We start from the raw sequence: 21,800 nt of genomic DNA, 5'->3' as shown, positions 1-21,800 counted from the left end.
AAAGTAGGCCTGTCGGCTTGAAACCTTTTTCATCTAAGCTCAGCGTAAGAATTTTGTCGTATGGAGAATGGGAAATTGGTGTGCTGTATGGTAAGAAAATCTAATGTCTAAATCATTTCTGGGAATGGGTAAGCAGCTGAGTGATCTGGATCCTCATACATATATTTCTATGGTTGGGGCAGGATTAAGTTATTCAGGAAAGTTAATGGTACGCAAAGTTGATAAAAACGTGAAAACATATGCAAGATACTCCCATAAATCCATTATGGCACTTATCTTTTTGATCTACATTTTTCAATTATATGATTCGCATGCCAACCAGACAAGAATGTGTATGGACAAGGCTTCAACTCCTACTGCCGTGCCAGAACATTACTATGCTATTTTGTTTCAAGGCATCCCTTTAGCCGTGGTGCCAACCAATGGATTTCTGCGGCTTTGGCCTGTTGAAAAGACTTCAACATCAGCATCCTCGTACTCTCTCAAAAGCGTGCAGGAGAGAGTGGAGCCGAATTTCCTTGCCCGTGCTTCGCTGGAGGTAGCTCAAATGGAAACTGTGATGCCGAGCGATAATCCACAGTGCTGAGGGTCCAATAAAATAGCATCGGTGGTAATAGCGAGGTTTTTTCGTAAAGGTCGGTCCGATATAAACCAAACAACCTTCTGTAATTAATCCTTATATTTATTTATTTATTTATTTTGTTTCGCTTATTACAGAGTCTGTACTGAATTTGAGTTCTAAATATTTCTTGCTCGAAGAAACATTTAAAGATATGTTCCTTGTACTTATATCCACAAGTGAAAGAGATACAGATTCTGAAATATGATGATAATAGTGTGAACATCTCATAATTAACAGAAATAACATTAGGAAATTGAGTTAAAATACATTAACTTTGTTGTGTGATGCTAATAACTGGTTTTGTTTTTCCTTGTTTTTAGTACACTTCACGAAAGCAAGTATAGCTATTTACGTAATGTAGCTATGACGCAGGCACTAAGATACTAGAACAGGATTAAGCTGGTTAATTCTTCTCCCCCTCTAGGGTTAAAAAGGATACATGGAAAACTGGAAGTTAGGACGCTGGAGTGAAGGTTTGTTTTTTTTCTTTAGTTTTCCGCGGTTACGCCGTCTCTTCAGTAGTGATTTTTTTAAAACCATGATTTTATAATATACTTTATTTAGTTCGTGAGATTTCATATATATATATTTTTAAACTGGGAACATGAATTTATTGATTTTTACCACCACCCAAAAAAATGGTTTGTTGCAGGTGCGAACCCATGAGGGTGTCCACCGGCTCCGGACACCTCCAAAACTTCCTAACGCAACATACATTTGTACGCATTCTCATAAAACTATATTTGTTTAGAAGGGAAATGATTGATGTAGCATGAAATTTTGATCTTAAACTCCATCTGTACTTTTTCTCTTATAAAAACAATCTAGTTCTGTCGTGTTTTTTTTTTTTTTTTTTTTTTTTTTTTTTTTTTTTTTTTTAAGTTGAAGTATTTTACTTATCGTCTTTTCGGGTGCAGACTAATACCCGTTCAATACTTCATAGACGTAGTGGATTTTAGTATTAGACCCCTTCCAACAAAACTTTCTGCGTATATGCCTGGTTTAGTGCTCCAAATTAGTAGAGGACATTGTACAGTGTTTTTTCTTCCTGGCCGAGACCGCGGCGCGACAAGTATTGTCAAGTACTGAAGCAAACTGCCGAGAGATCAACCCGGTTAATGTCAGAAAAGGTGACCCTGAACTGGATTTTCATTCTTTTTTTCTTTCCTATTTAAAATTTAAAATTTAAAGTTATTTATTTATTTTTTTTTTTCTTTTCATCTCCGAGAGAGTGGTTTATAAACTATTCAGAAACATATCTTGCACTCTTGCTGTGGTCAGGGGTGAGAGTGTACCCGTCATCGCACGCAATGCGTTATATGTCCTGTAAAGTTAGCACTTATTAATATTAACCGGACTCACCTTCGGCCGTCTACCATGTCATTTGTCGATGCTTATTGCGCCATAACCTCGGCCACGAGAGAAAGAAAAGCGCCTCGTAGATAATCACATTAAACCAGAGAAAGGGACTGTAGTATGAGTTGGATATACATTACCATTCTTAAGTTATACTCGTTAATTTCTTTTTCTAGGTCAGAAATTTGTTTCTCTATTGTAGTAGTGACCTCTTGCACTGTTACTAAGATCAGGGGTTGGGGTTGTAACCTCAGTCGCAGTTCCATATGCCATACACCTTGTTAAAGTTATCACTTAATTTGCCGTATATATATTAACCGGCGTGCTAGAAGAAAAAAAAAAGAGAGAGAGAGATTTTTCAAAACATCATGTGTGGAATACATAAATAATTAAGTTGAATAGCAATGCACAAGCAATTTTTATTAATTTTGTGTTTTTAGTCTTTATTCTCTGCTTTTATTTATTTATTTAGTTGTTATTTTATTAAATTATTAAGATTAATTAAGATGCGTTCCGAGTAGTAAAATACTTGTCCACTAGTTTTCATGTCGAGAATGGTCTCAAACAAGGAGATGCGTTGTCGCCATTATTATTCAACTTTGTCCTGGAGTACGCTATAAGGAAAATCAAAGATAGGAACCAGAATCTAGAGCTAAATTGTCTTTACCAGGTTATGATGCATGCTAATGATAGAAGAACGGTAAGTCTAATGGGAGAACGATGGAAAGGAAAGTGTTTTTTGAACGCTTGTTTGAAGGAAGTCGTTTTCAGATTTGAATTTATGGTTTTGTTTTGATATCTTTGAGCTGGAGAACTGAAGCCTAAACTCTAAAATATATTCTTGTTTGGCATTGCTTTTGAGTCTGGGGGCGCGGTGGCTCAGTGGTAGAGCGTTCACCTCCGGTGCTTGGGGTCCCTGGTTCGATCCCAGCTCGCGCCATGTGGACTTTGTAGTGGACAAACATCGTGCTCGTGGATTTTCTCGGGGTTCTCCCGTTTCCTCCCACTTTCTTCATTCCACCATTTCATACATTTCTCATAATCACCATCTCCTTTAGCCTAACGTAAAACTCAAAGATTTCATTTCATTTTGTTTTTGACTCTATCAGTACAACTGTGTGGGTTGGTTACTATTCATTTAATTCTGTCAGGTAAGCGGTGATGTCAATATCCCCCCTCCGCAAGAGCTTAGACGAAAACCCCCCAAACTTACAATTCCCCTCCACCAAAAAGCGGTATTCAGATCGAAGTTCATTATCACAAAGCCAAGATAATTTGTTTTGTAGACTAAATTTTATTCAATTTAGCGTTCTTAAAGGGATCCTTATGGTATGGTTACGTGAAATGAAATGAAATTTTTTGAGTTTTACGTCCCACGGTTATGCCGTGAGGCCAAAGGAGACGGTGAAGATGAGAAATGAATGAAATGGTGGAATGAAGAAAGTGGGGGGAAACGGGAGAAAACCCACGAGCACGGTGTGTGTCCACCACAAAGTCCACACGGCGCGAGCTGGGATCGAAGCAGGGACCCCAAGCACCGGAGGTGAACACTACCACTGAGCCACCGCGCCCCCTATAAACAAAAGAAAATTCACAAAAAATACAAGGAAATTCCGAAGAATTAGCTAATGACAGAAGAGTCTATGTAACACAATCGGGTTACATAGAAAAAAAAAGACCTGGAATCCCTGACTGGCTCACAGTATGATTTATAACTCTGGCGAAAGTAAAATTACCCACCACCTAGTAAAATTACCCCAGTAACTACCTAGGTCGCGTTCGCTGCAGGGGTAACGCATCGGAAATGCAAACTTGTATAGCCATAACCTTAGATGTAATAGGTGCGATACTGTTTTATAGTCGAAAAGCATTTTATTGTTTTTTTTTTTTTATAATATTCTTTAGATAAATCCATTACTCCATTAGTAACATAAATGGGTGTAGTTAAGCAAAAGGAATTAATGTACTGCGAGAAGGAAAAAGAGAAAAGTGCTCCCGAAGAATCAGAAGGAATTTAGAAAATTGTGATGAGGATCAGGCTGGAAATATGCTATCCGAGTTAAACAAAAGTTTCGTAGAGCCTTTCTGTTTCAACTGTACCCCTGCTGGCACTGCTGTCGATGTGTGTTGTCATGTACCTCCCTCAAAAGAGGAGGGACAATTTGCAGTGATCGAGATCCTTGAATGGTTGGATGCGGACAGGGTTGTCAGGATTACTTCACGGGCTTCACTATGCACTGCCCTGTTAGCCATTCTAAGTAGCCTACAATCTTCACTCGACAAGACCAAACGACTGAATGACAAATTGGCAACACAGCCTTGGTCATTCCCTTCTTTCCCCAAAGCAAAGAGAAGGTTACCTCCATAAGAGCTTGGTGGGGGTGGGGCCGAAGTATGTTTCACATATTTTCCGAGGGCTTACTTGAAATAGAAAGGCTCTAATGATATTTATTTATCAAAACAACGCGAACGTGGACAGACAGAATTACGTAATCTTTTCATTGTCTTTCTTTCTTTCTTCCTTTTTCTCTCTTTTGATCCTCCTTTCTGACTATGTGATTAGTGTATGGGTCTTCGGCGGAAGACGCGGATTCGATCCTCTGTGAGAGGTCATGGGGTTCGGATTCCACGTTAAACTGTAGGTCAACGTTTCATATAACCTTTATGCTGGAAGAAACACTAACCTAATCTTAACCAAAGTAATGAGAAGAAACGGATTCTTTTGCATGATCGATATACTTGAACTGTGGTTGATAGGAGAAAAATAGAGAGATATGGACCTAAATACTCGTAAGTAAACACTGGCGCAAATGCTGGGGGATGATGGAGACATGTTCAATCTTGTAACTGGGGGAACTGTTCTCCCAATAATCCGATTTTTTTTTTTTTTTTGGGAAAATATGTGATGATTTGTGTCCGATTGTCACAAAGGAAAGTGTGATGAAATTGATGTCCCCGTAGAATAAGTTTCAAATCTGTCCGTCTCCCAATGTTGAAGACAACTCTGCTCCCTAATCCTCACAGGATTGTTTTTCAACTACACAAATATTTTGAGCATCGCTTAACAAACAGACAAACAAACAAAAAAAAAAAGGTCTTATTTGCACCCCCCCCCGAATGTTGAAGACAGAGTTGCGCCGCTGTAAGTAAATAAGTATAAATGAAACAAAAATACTATAGTGCCTTTAAACAGAAAGTAAATCCTAAGTCTTTGGCTATTTGAATGCGTTTTCAAAGCGTTACCCCCTAGAGCGAACGCGACCAAGGTGGCTATTTTGTAACTTTACTTTTGCCAGAGTTATAAATCATACTGTGAGCCAGGCCCGTAGCCAGCCCAAAAATGTAGGGGGGGCGGTAGAAGTTAGGGGGGCCCGACCCAACCATATTATAGTTCATCACCATATTATAGTTCATTTGCAAGCCTACCGTGAAAATTTTAGGGGGGGGACAGTGAAAATTTAGGTAGGCCCGGCCTCCTAGCACCCCCGTGGATACGGGGTTGCTGTGAGCCAGTCAGGGTTTCCAGGTATTTCTTGCCAAGTCCAGGTCTATAATAGCAGAGTTCCAGTACTCTGCACAAAGCATCTTCAAAGCAGCTGTTTCTTGCTAAAAATCCCCTTGCCTGGCAACACGTCTTTTCTTTTTTCCCTCCCTTTTGACATATTTTAAACAGCAGGCGGTCTATTGTTCCGAAACGCACCAAATACGCTCGAGCTGACGTTTTCTCCGCGTTTTTATTGCTTTCGCGTTTGCAATTAGCCATCCACATTTAAATACATGATCAGCGTATTCCGAGCGTACGCATGAGCAAGAAAAACGCGTTGTGATGGCTTCAAATAGCCGCCCAGTAATGCAGTGTTTCTCAAGCTGGAGGTCGCGACCCGTAGGGTGTCGCGAGAGGATCGCAAAGATAAGCGGAAGAGAAGTGAACTGAACAAATTTGGTTTTAATCCATTCGCTTTTAGGGAAGTTATTGTGTCCACTGTATACAAAACATGGGTTATACTATTATAGAAATAGATGGATATTGTGAGATTTCCGCAATACGTATGATAAAAATCCTACTCAAGTGTATTACAAACTAGAAATTATAAGGGGGTCGCTGGCAAGAGGATTGATAAAATGAGGGTCGTGATAAGGATTAAGTTGAGAACCACTGCTCTAATGAGTAAGATTAAGCAGACAGTGTACGACTTATACCCTCGTCTACAGTCCTGGTACTGACCACTAAACGTGGTTTATAGTTTTGAGCTCAGAAACCTTTTATTTTTTAGATCATGGTTGTTCGTAGCCTATGTAACTCGAGGAAGTTAATTTATTTATAATTAATTAATTAAATTTCCATTTAACTACGTTATGAAAGGAGACCGCAACCACGTAAAGTTGGAATATACCCTTTGCAGAGAGAAATTATTTTCCGTTTCCTTTGCTGAAGTGTGATCCATTGCGCTGAGCTCATCAGCATCAGTAAAGCAGCCAGGATGAGATGACGGCTGTGATAGGATTTCCCCATCCTGAGCGCGAGCGGAGAAGGAGCGGCTCGCGGTCCATGACCACCTGATGCATCTCAAAGACACCTCTTTTTTTCTCTTGATGATCCCTTCAGCATCCTTGCGCATGCGTGGATTACTGGTGTTTCGGAAGGGGAGAGCAGAGGAGGGAGGAAATAAGAGAAAAAAAAAAAAAAAAACCTTTTACGTGCCTGGATTGCTGTTAGCTCAGCCGTCCAACTCTTGGTCTTGTGTGAATGGAATTGAATGCCAAAACTGCCTTTCCCGAGGCACAATGTTTTTGCTCGCAAAAAATCCTTGTGGCACCTTTGATGACTTTGGGCGCTGATATTGATTACTTTTTTTATATGCGGTTATTTGTTAAGAATAGTGGCACTTCGGAGGACAATTTATACACAAAGGACTATTTTGTACTTTTATTTTATTTATTTATTTATCACGAGGTTTAGCATTCTTGCTAAGAAGTTCAATGTGTATTATCAACAACAAAAGTGAGTTTTTTAAAAACAGTAATTTAACATACCTTTGCGCTGATGACATTTGAATGAAGGTATTATAACCTCAAATAACATCTCGCAGTTGAGGCACGGTAGATAAATAGTAGAGAGCGCATCTCTGGCGCTAGAGATTTCTGGTTCGCAGACCTCTTAAGTTTGTGGTGGGTCTATGAGTTTTCACAGACCTCTCCCATTTATCTCACGTTTTCATTTCATAATCATTTTCTTTAATTAATAATTCGTCTCGTTCAGGCTGAAGGACAAAAGCAGGAAACGTGAAATTAAAGATACGTGAAATTTAATATTTTATTTCAGTTGAACAAGCCATTGTTACTTTCCTATGATCGAAGCAGAGTTATCGAAACTCCTGAGCCCAAAGCACTCAGCAGAGCTTAAGATCCAAAACTGAGCGCAAATGCCAGTGAGCATAACTCGAGAAACTAATCTCTTGCCAACTTCAGAAGAAAGTAGATTTAAACAAACCCACCTGCTACCATTGGGTCGATGACCAGTGATTAGTTGTTGGTCTCACTGCACTAGTCTCCTACCGCTATATAATCCCTACTAAAATAATAATTTCGAATAAAGATATCTGAATTTATCCTGCATTTTGTGATAAGAAACCCAATATATATAATATTTAACAACAGATGTAGCTTTATTTCAATTTTCAACCATACCTGAACTTAGACATATAGTATTTACTGCGCATGCGTATGCGTTCGCGCGCCGACCCCGCTGATTTGAAATTGTAGAATGCAGAGCAGTGTTGCCACACTTGGTACAATTGTACCAAATTCAGCCCTTTTTGTCATTCATCCGCCCGTTGGTACCACACTGGCATTTTCAGCCCCTTGTGTGAAAAAGTTGGTACAATTCTACCCAATTCAGCACCATTTAAGAAATACTTGTCACATTTTCAGAAATGTCGGTAAGACTTTTCCTACATTTCACTTTACTCATACTGTGTGTTGGACTCTTTAAAATATGCTGTTGAACATTGATTCAGTGACGTTGTACCGCATAACGCTACGAACTATGTTTCGTATATTCGTAATTCAAACTACACTGGGAAACAACGCTAGATGGGCGCATTCGCGCCGCGCATGAAGGAGACGAGAAATTTTAGCTTGAAATCTTAATAAATAAATAAATATATATAAAAACACACATACACGTTGAATCAAGTGTTGAATATTCTGAAGAAGACGAAGTGTGCTCTAATAAGTATAATTTATGTGTCGCTGCAAAGACTCTATACCAAGTTTCTTCGGGTCCTCCTATTTGGATGTTTTTAAAAAGTAATTTTTAAAAAGAACACTTTCGTGAATTAGGCTCTTGAAAGAGGGGCGGGGGGAAGTATTATATAATTTTACCTCTTTTAGTTTCGTGTCATATATCATATTTTAGAGCCATATATCACACTGATATAAAATAATGAATTCGGCCCTTTTTGTTTCAATTTGGTACTATTTTTCAGCCCACTTCAGAGCTAGGACTGTGGCAACGCTGATGCAGAGTTTCATGGCGACGATGAGTGACAATAATCCATCTTCGTCTCGTGTCACAAAACACAAAAAGAGGACAACAGAAACAGAGGCAATCTCGTTTATATAACGATTTAAGAAAATACATATTTCCAGCATAGAGAGTTACTGTCAGTGCGTTAATTATTTACCAACCAACCGTAGCCTTACACTTTGGAAAATATGCGATGACAATAAACTAGCAGACGATTTTCCTATTAACGTCTCTCGCTGCTGAAGCACGTGTGAGCCGCGGAGTAATACATTTCGCTTTGTTTACATCTACTTTGTTTTTAGGCAGGAAATACTTTAGTAAGAAAGCGCGAGCCCGACACAAATGGATGGACATTTCTGTGTCAGATAGCACTCGTTCGGAAATTGTAGCTTCAACAAAGGGAAAGATCATATAGTGCATGTTATTGCATCACAGTTTCATTATCTGTTCATCTGTTCGTCCTTATTGCACTCATGTCCAAAATGATTGTCGCATATATATAATTGTCTTCTTGTCAGAATTTGATAATGGTTTTGCAGGGTACTTTTAATACTGATACTATGTGTATAATCGGGAAATGTATATTTGTGGTAAATTTCATAAGAATAGAATTATAAATACAAAAATTAAAATAAGTAAAACAAAATGTTGCTAAATTTACAAGAAAGTTTTATTTTCGTTTTATTGTTCTTATTTACTACTCTTTTGACATGAAGTTTGCCACATACATGTCTTTGCCGATTGTACACATACTAACATTATAAGAAATGCCGGACGAATTCGTTATCAAATTATATTCCTACAACAACATATTTATAGACATGCGATAATAATTTTGGACATGAATGTACACTCCCCTAGAGACCATATCGTTCGATACATCTCAACTAAATTTTAAACATTAGTTTTTATGTAGTTCTTCAGGAGGGAGGTTCAAATTTTAAGGGTAGTTTATTTAAGAGCAAATTTTCTTTTCTTAAAAAAAGGTACAAGATTTTCAAAAAACAGCTTCAACAGCTTTGTTCATATTTTTATAAACCAATTTCTTAATAACAACGCTAACATGTGGTATAAGTCATTTCTCTTATACAAATCGAGAGGGGGGTAATTTATTCCTCGGGGCAAGTTTTATCGAATAATTTTCTCAAAAATGTCTGAGGCAATTTTGTTCATATTTGACAAATAAATATTTCAATAATAGCCTGACAATATGGCATAACTCATTTGAACCTGAAAGCATCTACGAAAGGTAGTTTATTCTTTTTTGGGGGTGGGGGGTGATTTTCTCAAGAACAACTAGGGCAATTTCATTCATATTTCATAAATAAATAGTTCATTAATAACTCTTTAAATTGTTGTGTAGATTATTCCATTCCAAAAAATTGACAAGGAATAGTTTACTCTTAGGCATGAGTTTCTTTTCAGACTAGTTTCTCGAAAACGACTCAAACGATTTTGGTCATATTTCACACAAAATATTCACTATTATTCCTAAACTCTTGAAGTATTTTTTTTTAAAAGACAATTTGGTAAAATACCATTCAGGCCATTTTATTATTTTATAAACAAATAGCATTAGTAATCCTAACGTATGGCACAAGTAATTTCTTATGGGAAAAATCTATTAGGGGTAGTTTACTTTTGGGGATTTTTTTTTTTTAAGTGAAATTTTCCGAAAACGCATTACAATTTTGTTCGTAATTCAAAAGAAAATGTTTTATTACAAAGTACAGCATAACATGATTTAGTTTAACGAATTGGACCAAGAGAGTTTAGTGCAGTGACCCTTACCTTTTATTATTTGAAAATATATATATATATATATATATATATTGTACTTCACAAAACGTAGTATGAAAATTTAATGATTTGTTAAAATGGGAACCAAGATGATATACTAAAGATTGTTGCCTGTTAGTCTGTTAACATCTAAAACAAACCATTAGAAAAATTAATATTTTCTAAAAAAAAAAACTATTATTATTATTATTATTATTAAAAAATTAAGATTCAGGTAAAAAGTTAGTCAATGTTTTAAGATAACATTTTCAAAACAATGTGATTAAAGTTTTATTTAAAAGAAATTAGTTTATATTAGTTTTATTATTAAATTTTTATGCCCACCAAGCTTAAATATCCTACATCACTTTTTAGTCATCTTGATTTAAAATATAACAATATAACAACTGGAGATAAATATAACAATAATATCACAGATTGGCATATAATTGCTAGTAAGAAATTTGTTTATTAGTTCACCTGACTAACATGCTGTTTGTTTTTTCATATGCCCAGTTTAAATTGTAAGATATTGTAACCAATAATAATAATAATAATAATAATAATAATAATAATAATAATAATAATAATAATAATAATAATAATAATAATGTTACTGTAGGGTAGTAGTAGTAGTAGTAGTAGTAGTATAATTGAATTTAAAGAGCGTTATTCTGTGACTGAGAGCAATAGAACGATATTTTTTCTCTTTTTCTCGAAATATTATGCAAACGAAACTGCTGAAACCGAGACAGGCACTGAAGTGAAACTCTCATAAAAGGTTAGGAAAAGTTGACTCAGCTTTTTTTTTTTTTTTTTTTTGTTGTTGTTGTTGTTGTTGTTGTTGTTGAACCATGTAACCATGGCGCAAACCCATTTCGTTTCATGTTGGGCTGACTCCCGGCGGAGTATACACGCGGTTGTGCTGACAGCTATTGCACTCCCTCATCGCCCCGTTCCTCTTACCACTGTGTGTGTGCGAGATGTATGTATGACTCTTGTGGAATGAACATTCAGAAGTTGACCTTACCTTGAACCAAAAATATACACTCTCCACTCTAACCCCCTCCCATAGTTTCGTCTGGTTACAACTCAACCTCACGTAGCCGCATATACCAAACACTGTTGGTTTGCCATTACCTTGCATTTATGCAAAAATATGTTTAAAACATTTTGTTATACCTTTTTTTGATTGTATAAGTAGTAAACAAGGATAGAAAAGCTGCAGACATCACAAGCACATAATTCAATGTAGGTAGTTATAATAACATTTTTTTTTTCTTAATTGAGAGAAAAGGGCAAGTAATAATTGTTGCGACTCTGCAATGAAATATATGAAACAAGAGGATAGCAAGGACTTTTCTGAAGACGATCATGATACCTATGGCTGAGAAATCGAACCCGAAGAGATGTGAGGATGGAGCAAAAATTTTGCTTCGAATTCTAAATAGAAGGTTGTGTGGAAAAACAAATGAAAAAGTTGAGGAGGAACAGTTCGGGTTCGGGAGAGGTAAGGACACAAGACATCCAATTGGATTATTAAGGGTGATCGGGGAAAGGTTTATAGAAACAGGGAAAGAGGTGTATGTGGTATTTATTGTTCTAGAAAAGGCTCTTCACCTTGTGAATTAGAAATTGTTGTTGGAAGTTCTTTAAAAAAAAAAAAAAATGACAGCTGGAATGGAAAGATCGAAGATTCATGAACCAAGAAGTAAGTGTTAGAATAAAAGAGCAAATAACGGAGGAGAGTGCAGTTGGAAGGGGAGTTGGAAGGATGTTGTCTCTCCCGGTCGAACAATATTTATTATCTATTTAGAAAAGATAATGAAAATGAGCTTACATAATGAAGACCACCTCAATAGGAGGTAGAATGATTAGGCGCATACGGTTTGCAAATGATATGGCGGCTGTTATAGAATCTGAAGAGAAAATCAGTAAGATGTTAACAGGTAAAAAAGGGCTGTGAAGAATATGGGATGAAAATAAACGTGAAGAAGACAAAAACCATGAAGATCGGAACGAAGCGGTCGGTGTCAAATATGGAAGTAGGAGGGGAGAAAATGGAACAGCTGACTAGTTTTCTATACCTGGGTAGTAGTATTAGTGATGGTATGAAGTGCGAACGTGAAACAAAAGCAAAGATAGGAATGCGAAAAAAGTCTTTAGCGGGAAGAAAATACTATTTCGTGGGACCTTGAATAAAGAATTGAGAAAAATACTCATAAAATGCCTCGTGTGGAGTATTGTACTGTATCGGTCAGAAACACGGACATTACACAAAAGTGATTAAAAACGACTGGAAGCTGTCGAAATGTGGGTGTGGAGAAGAATGGGGAAAATTAGCTGGGTCGGGCGGAAAACGAATGAGAGGGTTTTGGAAATGGTGGGGGAGAAAAGAGAAATTTTAGATATTATTAAGAAGAGAAAAAGAAACTGGTTGGGGCATTGGCTGAGAAGGAAGTGTATGATGAAGGAGGTGCTAGAGGGTATGGTGGCAGGAAAAGAGAGGAGGAGGGAGCAAAGAAGACTGCAATTAATTGACAATATCAAAACAGAAAAATCGTACGTGAAGACGAAGAGGTTTTAGCGGAAGACCGTGAGGCATGGAAGCTTCTCTTTTGCGGCAAGTGACGTGACACTAATAACAGAATACCTATGATGAGGATGATGATTCCTTTTAATACCAGTGCTGTTAGCATAATACAAGGGATCTAATGTTGCATTTTGTTTTACTGAATGATTTCGAGTTTGGGGTAGAATTTAATTCTTTATTCTTGACCGATTCCGGTCTTAACCAACAGGTGGGTGTGGGAAGAAGCTTTAAATACGTGCCAGGTTTCATTAAAAATCAGATATATATTTTATTGAGATTGTAGAGAGCTATAGATACAAGCCAACGACCTACAAGCACTGGGATACCGTATCTCTCGTGAGATCGGCGAAATTAACCAGTGCCAGATCTGGGTCAGAGGAAAATGAGTGACCGTTCTTACTCACCATATGAAATTGCAAGATCCGTTCAGTGTCGTGAAGACAAATGGGGATAGACCCTGGCACCCTGAAGACGTTGCGCCAGAAGTTTAGTTTTTAGTTTAAATAAAAAAGGAAGTGTCATAAGTCTTGCAATATTTTCACTATGCAACAGCAGGCGCGTGTATACGCCGTGATCGACCGTAAGTGCAAACTCAAACTGGCCACAAAATATAGTGTGGCAAGCGGACTATTTCACATGGTGGCCGTCAATATTTGCAGTCTGTGTTTAGTGGCAGTAATAATGAGTGTCAACAGCGTTTGATATACTGTATACGTTGGAACTCGGTTATAACGCTAATGCTGCGGGAGCAATTCAAAATATTTATTATGCGAAAGGGGAAAGTGCAATGAACCTCAGCACAGCAACTCATTGGTTCCAGAAATTTCGTGCAGGTTGTGAAAATGTTGAAGATCAGCCAAGGTCCAGTGAGTCCAAAGTAACAGATTCTGAGGTCATATGACGCACCATTGAGAAAAATTCATCCACCAGTGCACGGGGATTCTCAAACCAACTCGGCAGGTTTCACTGTACTGTAGAAGTGAGTGTATCACCTTTACAAACTCGGGAAAACCACCAGAAGCTGCCGCATTGTGCTACATGAGTTGACCCTAGCTCAGACCTAGAGGAGAGTGGATGTATGCTGACAGAGTATGAGCGATGTCCGTTTCCCGAAATGGATTGTCACAAGCGACTCAAAAGTAAGTATTTTGCCGAAATCCGAATGTGCAAAAACATTGGTTGAGCGGGGACTAACTTCCAGAATTGGTAATCAAACAGGCCGTTTCGAACATAAAGCTCTGTCTGCTCTCTGGTGGAACTGTGAGGGGGTAATTCACTTCGAGTTCGTTTCGAACGGTCGTACCATCAATGTCAACCTTAATTCCGAACAGTTGAAGGGAATATATACTGCACTACGCCAAAAATATCCTGCATTGGTGAACGGAAAGCACGATTTAGAACAAAATAATACAAAACCACCCTCTGTTCCAAAAACGCAAAAAAAAAAAAAAAAAAAAAATCAGGTACTTGATAGCATGAAACTGATGCCAAACCCGGTGTATAGTCCTGACTTTGACCTTTCGGATTAGTACCTGTTTCGGTCCATGATGCACTTCCTGAAATCACGATGCTTCACGACTCAACAGGAGGTAGAAACAGCACTGACTTGTCTTCTTTGCCTCTCAGGTCAAAACGCTGTATCGACGTGGAATCAGGAACTGACAGGAAGGTGGTTGCAGACATTCCAACACGAGGGGCTATGCTTTGAATGTAACCTGCTTTCATTGTACTGTAATAAGTCTTAGTACCCGGCTATTTGAGGCAATCGCAAAGCGTATTTATTGCTTATGCGTACTCTTGGAATACGCTGACCATGTATTTAAATGTAGATGGCTAATTATAAACGCGAAAGCAATAAAAATCGCTGAGAAAACGTCAGCTCGAGCGTATTTGGTGCGGGTTGGAACAATAAACCGCCTGCTGTTTAAAAGATTTCAAAAGGAAGGAAAAAAGGAAAGACGTGTTGCCAGGCAAAGGGATTGTAACAAGAAACAGCTGCTTGGAAGATGGTTTGTGCAGAGTATTGGAACTCTGCTATTACACACCTGGACCTGGCAAAAAGACCTGGAAGCCCTGACTGGCTCACAGTATGATTTACACATCTGGTGAAAGTAAAATTACTGAATAGCCACTTCGGCCGCGTTCGCTACAGGGGGTTACGCTTTCTCAAATAGCCTTTTGAAATATTTTAAACAGCAGGCGGTCTATTGTTCCGACCCGCACCAAATACGCTCGATCTGACGTTTTCTCAGCAATTTTATTGCTTTCGCGTTTATGATTAGCCATCTACATTTAAATACATGGTCAGCGTATTCCAAGAGTACGCATGAGCAATAAATACGCTTTGCGATCGCCTGAAATAGCCGGGTACTAAAGGTATGTTGTGCACCAAAATATTTCAAGACTTATGACTCCTCCTTGTAGATACAGGTGCATGTCATGTTAAAAAAGATAAATTCTTTTCTTCACTTCAATTAAAGTAAAGTTAAGATCGTACCCTTTCAAAACAAGCCATGAAGTTCGAGGACTGTGTGTGGACTAGTGGTGTTAAAATTCCAGTAATTCATTATTCGAATAATGGGTTCTTCGAGTATTCGAACAACATTAATTATTCGAACAATTATTGGGGTAACGAATAACTGTTTGAATATTGAAAACGAATATTTGAGTAATTCATTATTTGAATAATGTATTCTTCGAATATTCGAACAACATTAATTATTCGAACAATTATTGGAATAACGAATAACTGTTCGAATATTGAAAATGAATATTCGAGTAATTTATTATTCGAATAATGGATTCTTCGAATATTCGAACATTAATTATTCGAACAATTATTGGAATAACGAATAACTGTTCGAATTTGAAAACGAATATTCGAATAGTGATTATTCGATTAATGGATACTCAAATTATTGTCTCTTCTTCCCCAGAAATCTAGTCGCAATCTACTCGCTAAAACCCACATATGGGTAGGGATAGGCACGAGCGAGTTCGAGCAAATTTTCTTTGAAACTCGACTCAACTCGAAACAGATATTTTTAAGCTCGACTCGAGACTCGGCTTGAAAAATTTCTTTCAGCTTGACTCGAATTCGGGTCGAATTTCGAGTCGAGTCGAGCTAAAAGGAGCCAAATACTGTGTGTAGTTTCAAGTATTCTCTTCAAGTATCCTACATAGGCAGTATAATTATTATCAATGATACTACAACTACTACTACTACAGCTTATTATTATTATTATTATTATTATTATTATTATTATTATTATTATTATTATTAATATTATTATTTTATTATAAAAATAACACCATGTATAAACATTATGTATAGGCTGTTTGTATCTGAATACTGAAAACTAGTTGACGGCCGATCTCGGTAGTCGTGCAGTCTAGGAGACAAGGCCATCGTTCACAAGGTTCTGGATTTGAGTTACGGAGGAGCAAGTATTCGGGCTCGAGCCAAAAATTGTTAAAAGCTATAGGGCGCAAACCAAACATGTTCAAAACTGCTCGGCCCAGGTGAGCCGATTTAAGACGATGGCTGCTCCTAACCGAGCAGGCTGCAGCCGATGGATCACCCCAACCGAGCCGAACAGAGCTGATGGCTCACCTCAACCGAGTCAGCTCGAGCCATCGGCTCAATTGAGGCAAATCAGTGGCTCATCCCAACCATGTCGGCTCGAGATGTTCGCTCAGCTAAACCGAACCGAGTACGTTTGCATCACCACCCGGGTTGGGCTGTTGCTTGGTCTCAAAAATTCGACTGTGCAGAATTTTTTCGACCCATACTTATTTAGGTGCTCACGACATTTGAGGTTGTCTTATTATAAAAATCCGTTGTGATCTCGTTATCGAGACGAGACGAGATCCGAGCAGTGCCCCTCTCGTGAGCAACACTAAAAGTATTCCACATTACTGCTTACATTCCTTATGGCTTTTGCTTTTCAGTCTAATCAGACCGATTTCAAAACGAGTTAAAACGAGCCGAACGAGCGAGGCATTTATCAAACTCAACTCGACTCGAAACTCGGCCTCAAAACAGTAACTCGGCTCGGAACTCGACTCGAGAAAATTATCTTTGACTCGACTCGTGCCCATCCCTACTTATAGACTCCTCTGCCTTTGCCCAAACTGTAGAATTCGGTGCAACTTGCGACCTGCAAGTTCGTTCACTGTTCTTGTATGATATTTTTAGTTTCGTATATTGGGTGAAGCTTGTCTCAACTCAAATTCATTTTAACATGACTGTTCTATGAACATTATAAATTACTAACATTATGTCGTTCAGAGAATATATTCATCAACAGCCTGTAAAAGGAAGCAAAATGATATACAGCATTTTCTTCTTAAACTGAAGCATTCTGCTGTATTCTCAGAAATGTTGCTTGCTTGTTTACTTGTAAAACTTAGTTTTGATGAATTATATCCGCTCACCAAGTATTATTTCGTTTTTAATTAAGCAAACTTGTAAGAGAAGTAAGACGGAATTTTTTCGCTGTCTTCTATTATTTTTTTAAAATATACAATATTTTATGTTCTAAATACATTTAATAATAATTACATTTTTTTTTTGTTGCTTCGTACTGTAGAAGAAATCCAAGCCCTTTGTTCATTAAAAAAAAAAAAAAATCTTATTGTTATATGCCGCCCAGCCTTTCTCTCTAGATAGCATTATAAACATAAAGAAAGGTCGGAGAAATTTTCACAGGCTTTTTATTTGTTCTAAAGAGAGAAATAACTTTAATGAGAAGCTTTTTTTTTAAAAAAAAATTCTTCTTCTCCGAAAGGTTATCTTTCTCCTTTTTTTTAAAAAAAAAAAATTATTTGAATTAATTTTAATGTCACTTTTATATCTTAGATAATTTGTCAAGGGCATAAATAGAAAGAATAATGTGCAGTAGTAAAAATAGTTTTCTGAAACAAACGTTTCTTATAATGTTCATACAGTTAAAGAAAAAAACGTTTAATTAGTGTTTTCTTCTAATTAAAATAAGTCTAAAGCAGTAATGGGCAATTTGTGACGTATTGCGGGCCAGGCTAGAATAAAAACGATACTTAATGGTAACATATCTTTCCCTTCTAAGGAGACGGTTTGCAGAATGTATGTCACAGGGTCGTACCCACCAAGGGTCCACCCGGCCCGGACTCTTCCGAAAAAATTCTTATCTCAATATATATTTGTACAGTCAGCAGCAAAAAACCTGCAACATGAGCATGTAAGTTTATTGTGAAACAACGAAGTCTTTTACTCCAAAATAAGTGCCCATTGGAGGATGCCGAGGTTTTTCCTGGCATGATTCGAGCCACTTAGACGTTATGTTGATTTCCTGCACTGTTAGGCGTAGTTTCACAATAAACTTATATGCTCATGTTGCAGGTTTTTTTGCTGCGGACTGTACACTTTCTCAATAAAACTATACTTGTTTAACAGGGAAATGATTGATGTAGCATGGAAATTTCATCTTACACTGCACCTATATACTTATCGTCTTTGTGTAGAATAATGCCCGTTCAATATTACATAGACGTAATGACTTGCAGTATTAAACACCCTCAAGTTTGGACCATTCTGAACAAAAAATTCTGGGTGCGTGCCTGGTATGTGATACATATTCTGAATCTTCGTTCTATTCTGCATATTGTGCTTTTTGTTTGATGTATTTAGACAAATTAAAGCCTGAATAAACATTTAAATAGTAACTACAGTATATATATTTTTTTTTCTAAAAATCGACCCAATGTTCTTAACGATTTTACATGGCAGAATGAACTTAGTAACCAAAAGGTTAAATATTTTTTTTATAGTTAAAAGTAGTGACAATTCAGGACTGTTATGATGGTCATTTATACCTTCCTGTTACTCGTGTTTTTATTTAAAGAACAACTCTGCTCATTGGTCTATTAGATAACGTGTGCGCATTCTTGTAAGATGTTTCGGTCAAAAGAAGAACCAAAATGAATCTAAGAGAAATCAAAATAAATCAAAGATTGAGGAATCAAAATTAGTCCAAAGAACCGAAGGAAGTAACTACAAGCTCAAATAGCTATATATATATATATATATATATATATATATATATATATATATATATATATATATATATATATATATATATATATATATATATATATATTATTATTAAGAAACAATTTATAATTACCCGTTTAAATCCTGTTTAAAATTTGTTAAGAGGCAGGATTGTAATAAAGATTAAAAAATATTCAATACTCAGTATATCCGAGGTTTCAGGTTCGATTCCCGATAAGAGATCAGTAGAAACTTTGAACGCATTTCGGTTGTTAGGATTCCAACATAAAATACTGGTCTCACCTTTACTGTTTCCCGGATCATTGCATTCTTAATGCTGTCCTTCCGCGTCACTCCACACATCCGCCGTAGCATCTTCATCTCTGCAACATGCAATTTCTGTTTCTGGCTTTCTTTCGTCTGTGTTTGGTACCCTAGGGTCACACAATACTCCTTCCGCTGTTCTCCATTTTGTCCAACAGCTGCTAATTCTGCCCTTTACATCTTCTATTTCTGAATTTTCCTCCAGTATTGATCCCAAGTAGTACTTGAAATTTCCTCATCATTATCACCTATTCTTCATCCAGTCGTATTCTTGTATTCTCGATTACATTTTTCCTGAAAGGACAGTGTAAATATTCTGTCTTAGTTTTACTAATTCTAAGATTTAAAAAAAAAAAAAAAATCACGTTTCTTTAGAAGGTATATTCTGGCAAACTTACATAGGAAATTCTAATGTTTCAGTGCTAAATAAACATCTAATTGGCATTTGTTTAATTTCAAGTGTTGGTAAGAAAGAATGCAAAATGCCAAAGGGATATGAGTAGCCAGGTTTTCTTGAACAAGGGTGTACGTTCATCGACAGATGTAAGAATATAGTAGTTATCAACAGGTATTGGCGATATTAAGCTAGTTACTAACATATGTTATATTAATGGAAGGGTTACCAACAGGTACTGTGGGATTATGGTAGAGTTGCTAACAAGTGTTCAAGATTGAAGTTGAATAAGGTTTGTAGAACTTCTGGCCAGAAATAAGATGATTACTTCGTCAAACATTATCTATACAACAACGTGGATCGTAATCCACGAATATTTCCAGTTAAGTGCTTCAGAGAAACATAATACAAACTACATAAAGATTTTTTCGGTGGGGAAGCGAGGAGAAATTATATTATGATATATATTTTTTTATTTTTTCATAAAAGATGGTATTTAATGCGATTATGCAATCAAGTAATATTCTCTATAGCTTTTGTTCCATTGCGTTGTAGCTGTATATATATATATAACGTTGTAGCTGTAACATTATGTATATATAAGAAAGAAGAAAGTAATAAATTAATGTATTGTCATTATCTATTTAATGTTCCTGCAATTATAGTTTTTTTCTTAATTGAAAAGGAAACCTTTATTTGTTATGGATTATTGTTTTATGGATGGCGGACATTCGTGTGGTTTCTGTTGTCGTCACTTTCTTTAATGACGCTTTTTTTTTAAAAAAATAGTATTGAAGTTTTCTCTTTTACGGGTTCCTTAGTTGCCAAGTAGTAACCGCACTTACCTTTTTTTGACAGTGTTGATTAAAGGGGTGACCTGGACGGCTTCTTCCCCGTACCTACAAACCCCTCTTTTGGAGCAAATTTCAGATCGTACTCCTTTAACCCCTTCTCCCCGCTGTGTTGAAAATCCTCCCATGGAAAATCTGAAATCGCCATTACTTTTGAAGCCTGTGATTCCGAGGTCGATTCCCGATAGTTACAGAGAGATTTCGCTGTAAGTTTCTAGTATAAGAGATTGCGTAACACAATACGTGAAGTAGTTTCGAAGACGCAAGGTACATGAAATTAATGCAGTTCTTCTATTAATAAAAATTATATTCTTGTATGTGACACGGGTACGTAACAAAGGGTGCCTAGGGTTGCTTAGTCCCCTGCCACGCCTTCAGCCTTCCTGAGACTTCCAGTTGTTTGTTTAGCTAAATGTGTTTAAAAGAGAAAGCAGTCAAGAACTTGCTTGAATCTTACTTCGTTACAGTGCAGAGAAGTAATAATAAGACGCGGGAGACATGGGTTCAGTTACCGATAGAGCTCATATGGTTTAGGTCAACGCTAAGTTATAGGTCCATGTCGCATGTAGCTACCTACGGGAGTGAACGCAACGCTAAACTCTAAATCAATCAATCAATAATAATAATAATAATAATAATAATAATAATAATAATAATAATAATAATAATAATAATAAAGGAATTCTGATTTGAGGTTTCTGTCATTACTAATTTCATAACAATCCCTTGCATCTCTGAAGAAATGATGGATTTCATCTTGTTTATAGACATTGCAAGTGTTGTTTTCTGAGGAGGGGGCGCGGTGGCTCAGTGGTAGAGCGTTCACCTCCGGTGCTTGGGGTCCCTGGTTCGATCCCAGCTCGCGCCGTGTGGACTTTGTGGTGGACAAACACCGTGCTCGTGGGTTTTCTCGGGGTTCTCCCGTTTCCTCCCACTTTCTTCATTCCACCATTTCACTCATTTCTCATTATCACCGTCTCCTTTAGCCTAACCGGCATAACCGTGAGATGTAAAACTTGATGTAAGATTTGTTTTGTAAGGAACAGCATTTAATTTATTCTTATTCTGACTGATTGTTTCCGATACATTTTTCAATTCAATATACATTTGTGTGTGTGTGTGTGTGTGTGCGTGTGTGTGTGCGTGTGTGTGTGCGTGTGCGTGCGTGTGTGTGCGTGCGTGCATGAAAGTTTCGCTACACTGGGAGGCATGCTTTATATTCACTTGATAGAATTACGTATTCATTTTGTAATCAGTTTTCAAAAGTTGTTAAGAAACACGTTGAACTGTACTAATTATTCAATGGATTTCAAATGTTATG

The 21,800-nt window shown here is 37.1% G+C and overlaps 1 protein-coding gene across 3 annotated transcripts in view; it reads left to right on the top strand.

The window, feature by feature from the left end:
• The window catches only part of sigmar (Tumor necrosis factor alpha-induced protein 8-like protein sigmar), a 349,328-nt gene that overhangs the window by 193,167 nt on the left and 134,361 nt on the right, over positions 1-21,800 (top strand). Inside the window, exon 4 of one of the 3 annotated variants that reach the window (XM_081733674.1) lies at positions 943-1,095. The exons of the other annotated variants lie outside the window; for them this stretch is intronic. Within the exon in view, the coding sequence (XP_081589800.1) occupies positions 1,062-1,095 (34 nt within the window). The 5' untranslated portion in view covers positions 943-1,061. The remainder of the gene's footprint in view (positions 1-942; positions 1,096-21,800) is intronic. 3 annotated transcript variants of the gene reach the window in all.

The sequence above is a fragment of the Thermobia domestica genome, chromosome 12, assembly GCF_964235325.1.
Source record: "Thermobia domestica chromosome 12, izTheDome1.hap1.1, whole genome shotgun sequence".
NCBI classification, from domain to species: Eukaryota; Metazoa; Arthropoda; class Insecta; order Zygentoma; family Lepismatidae; genus Thermobia; species Thermobia domestica.
Note: the sequence above shows the minus strand (reverse complement) of the source record. Positions and strands in the feature narration are given on the sequence as shown.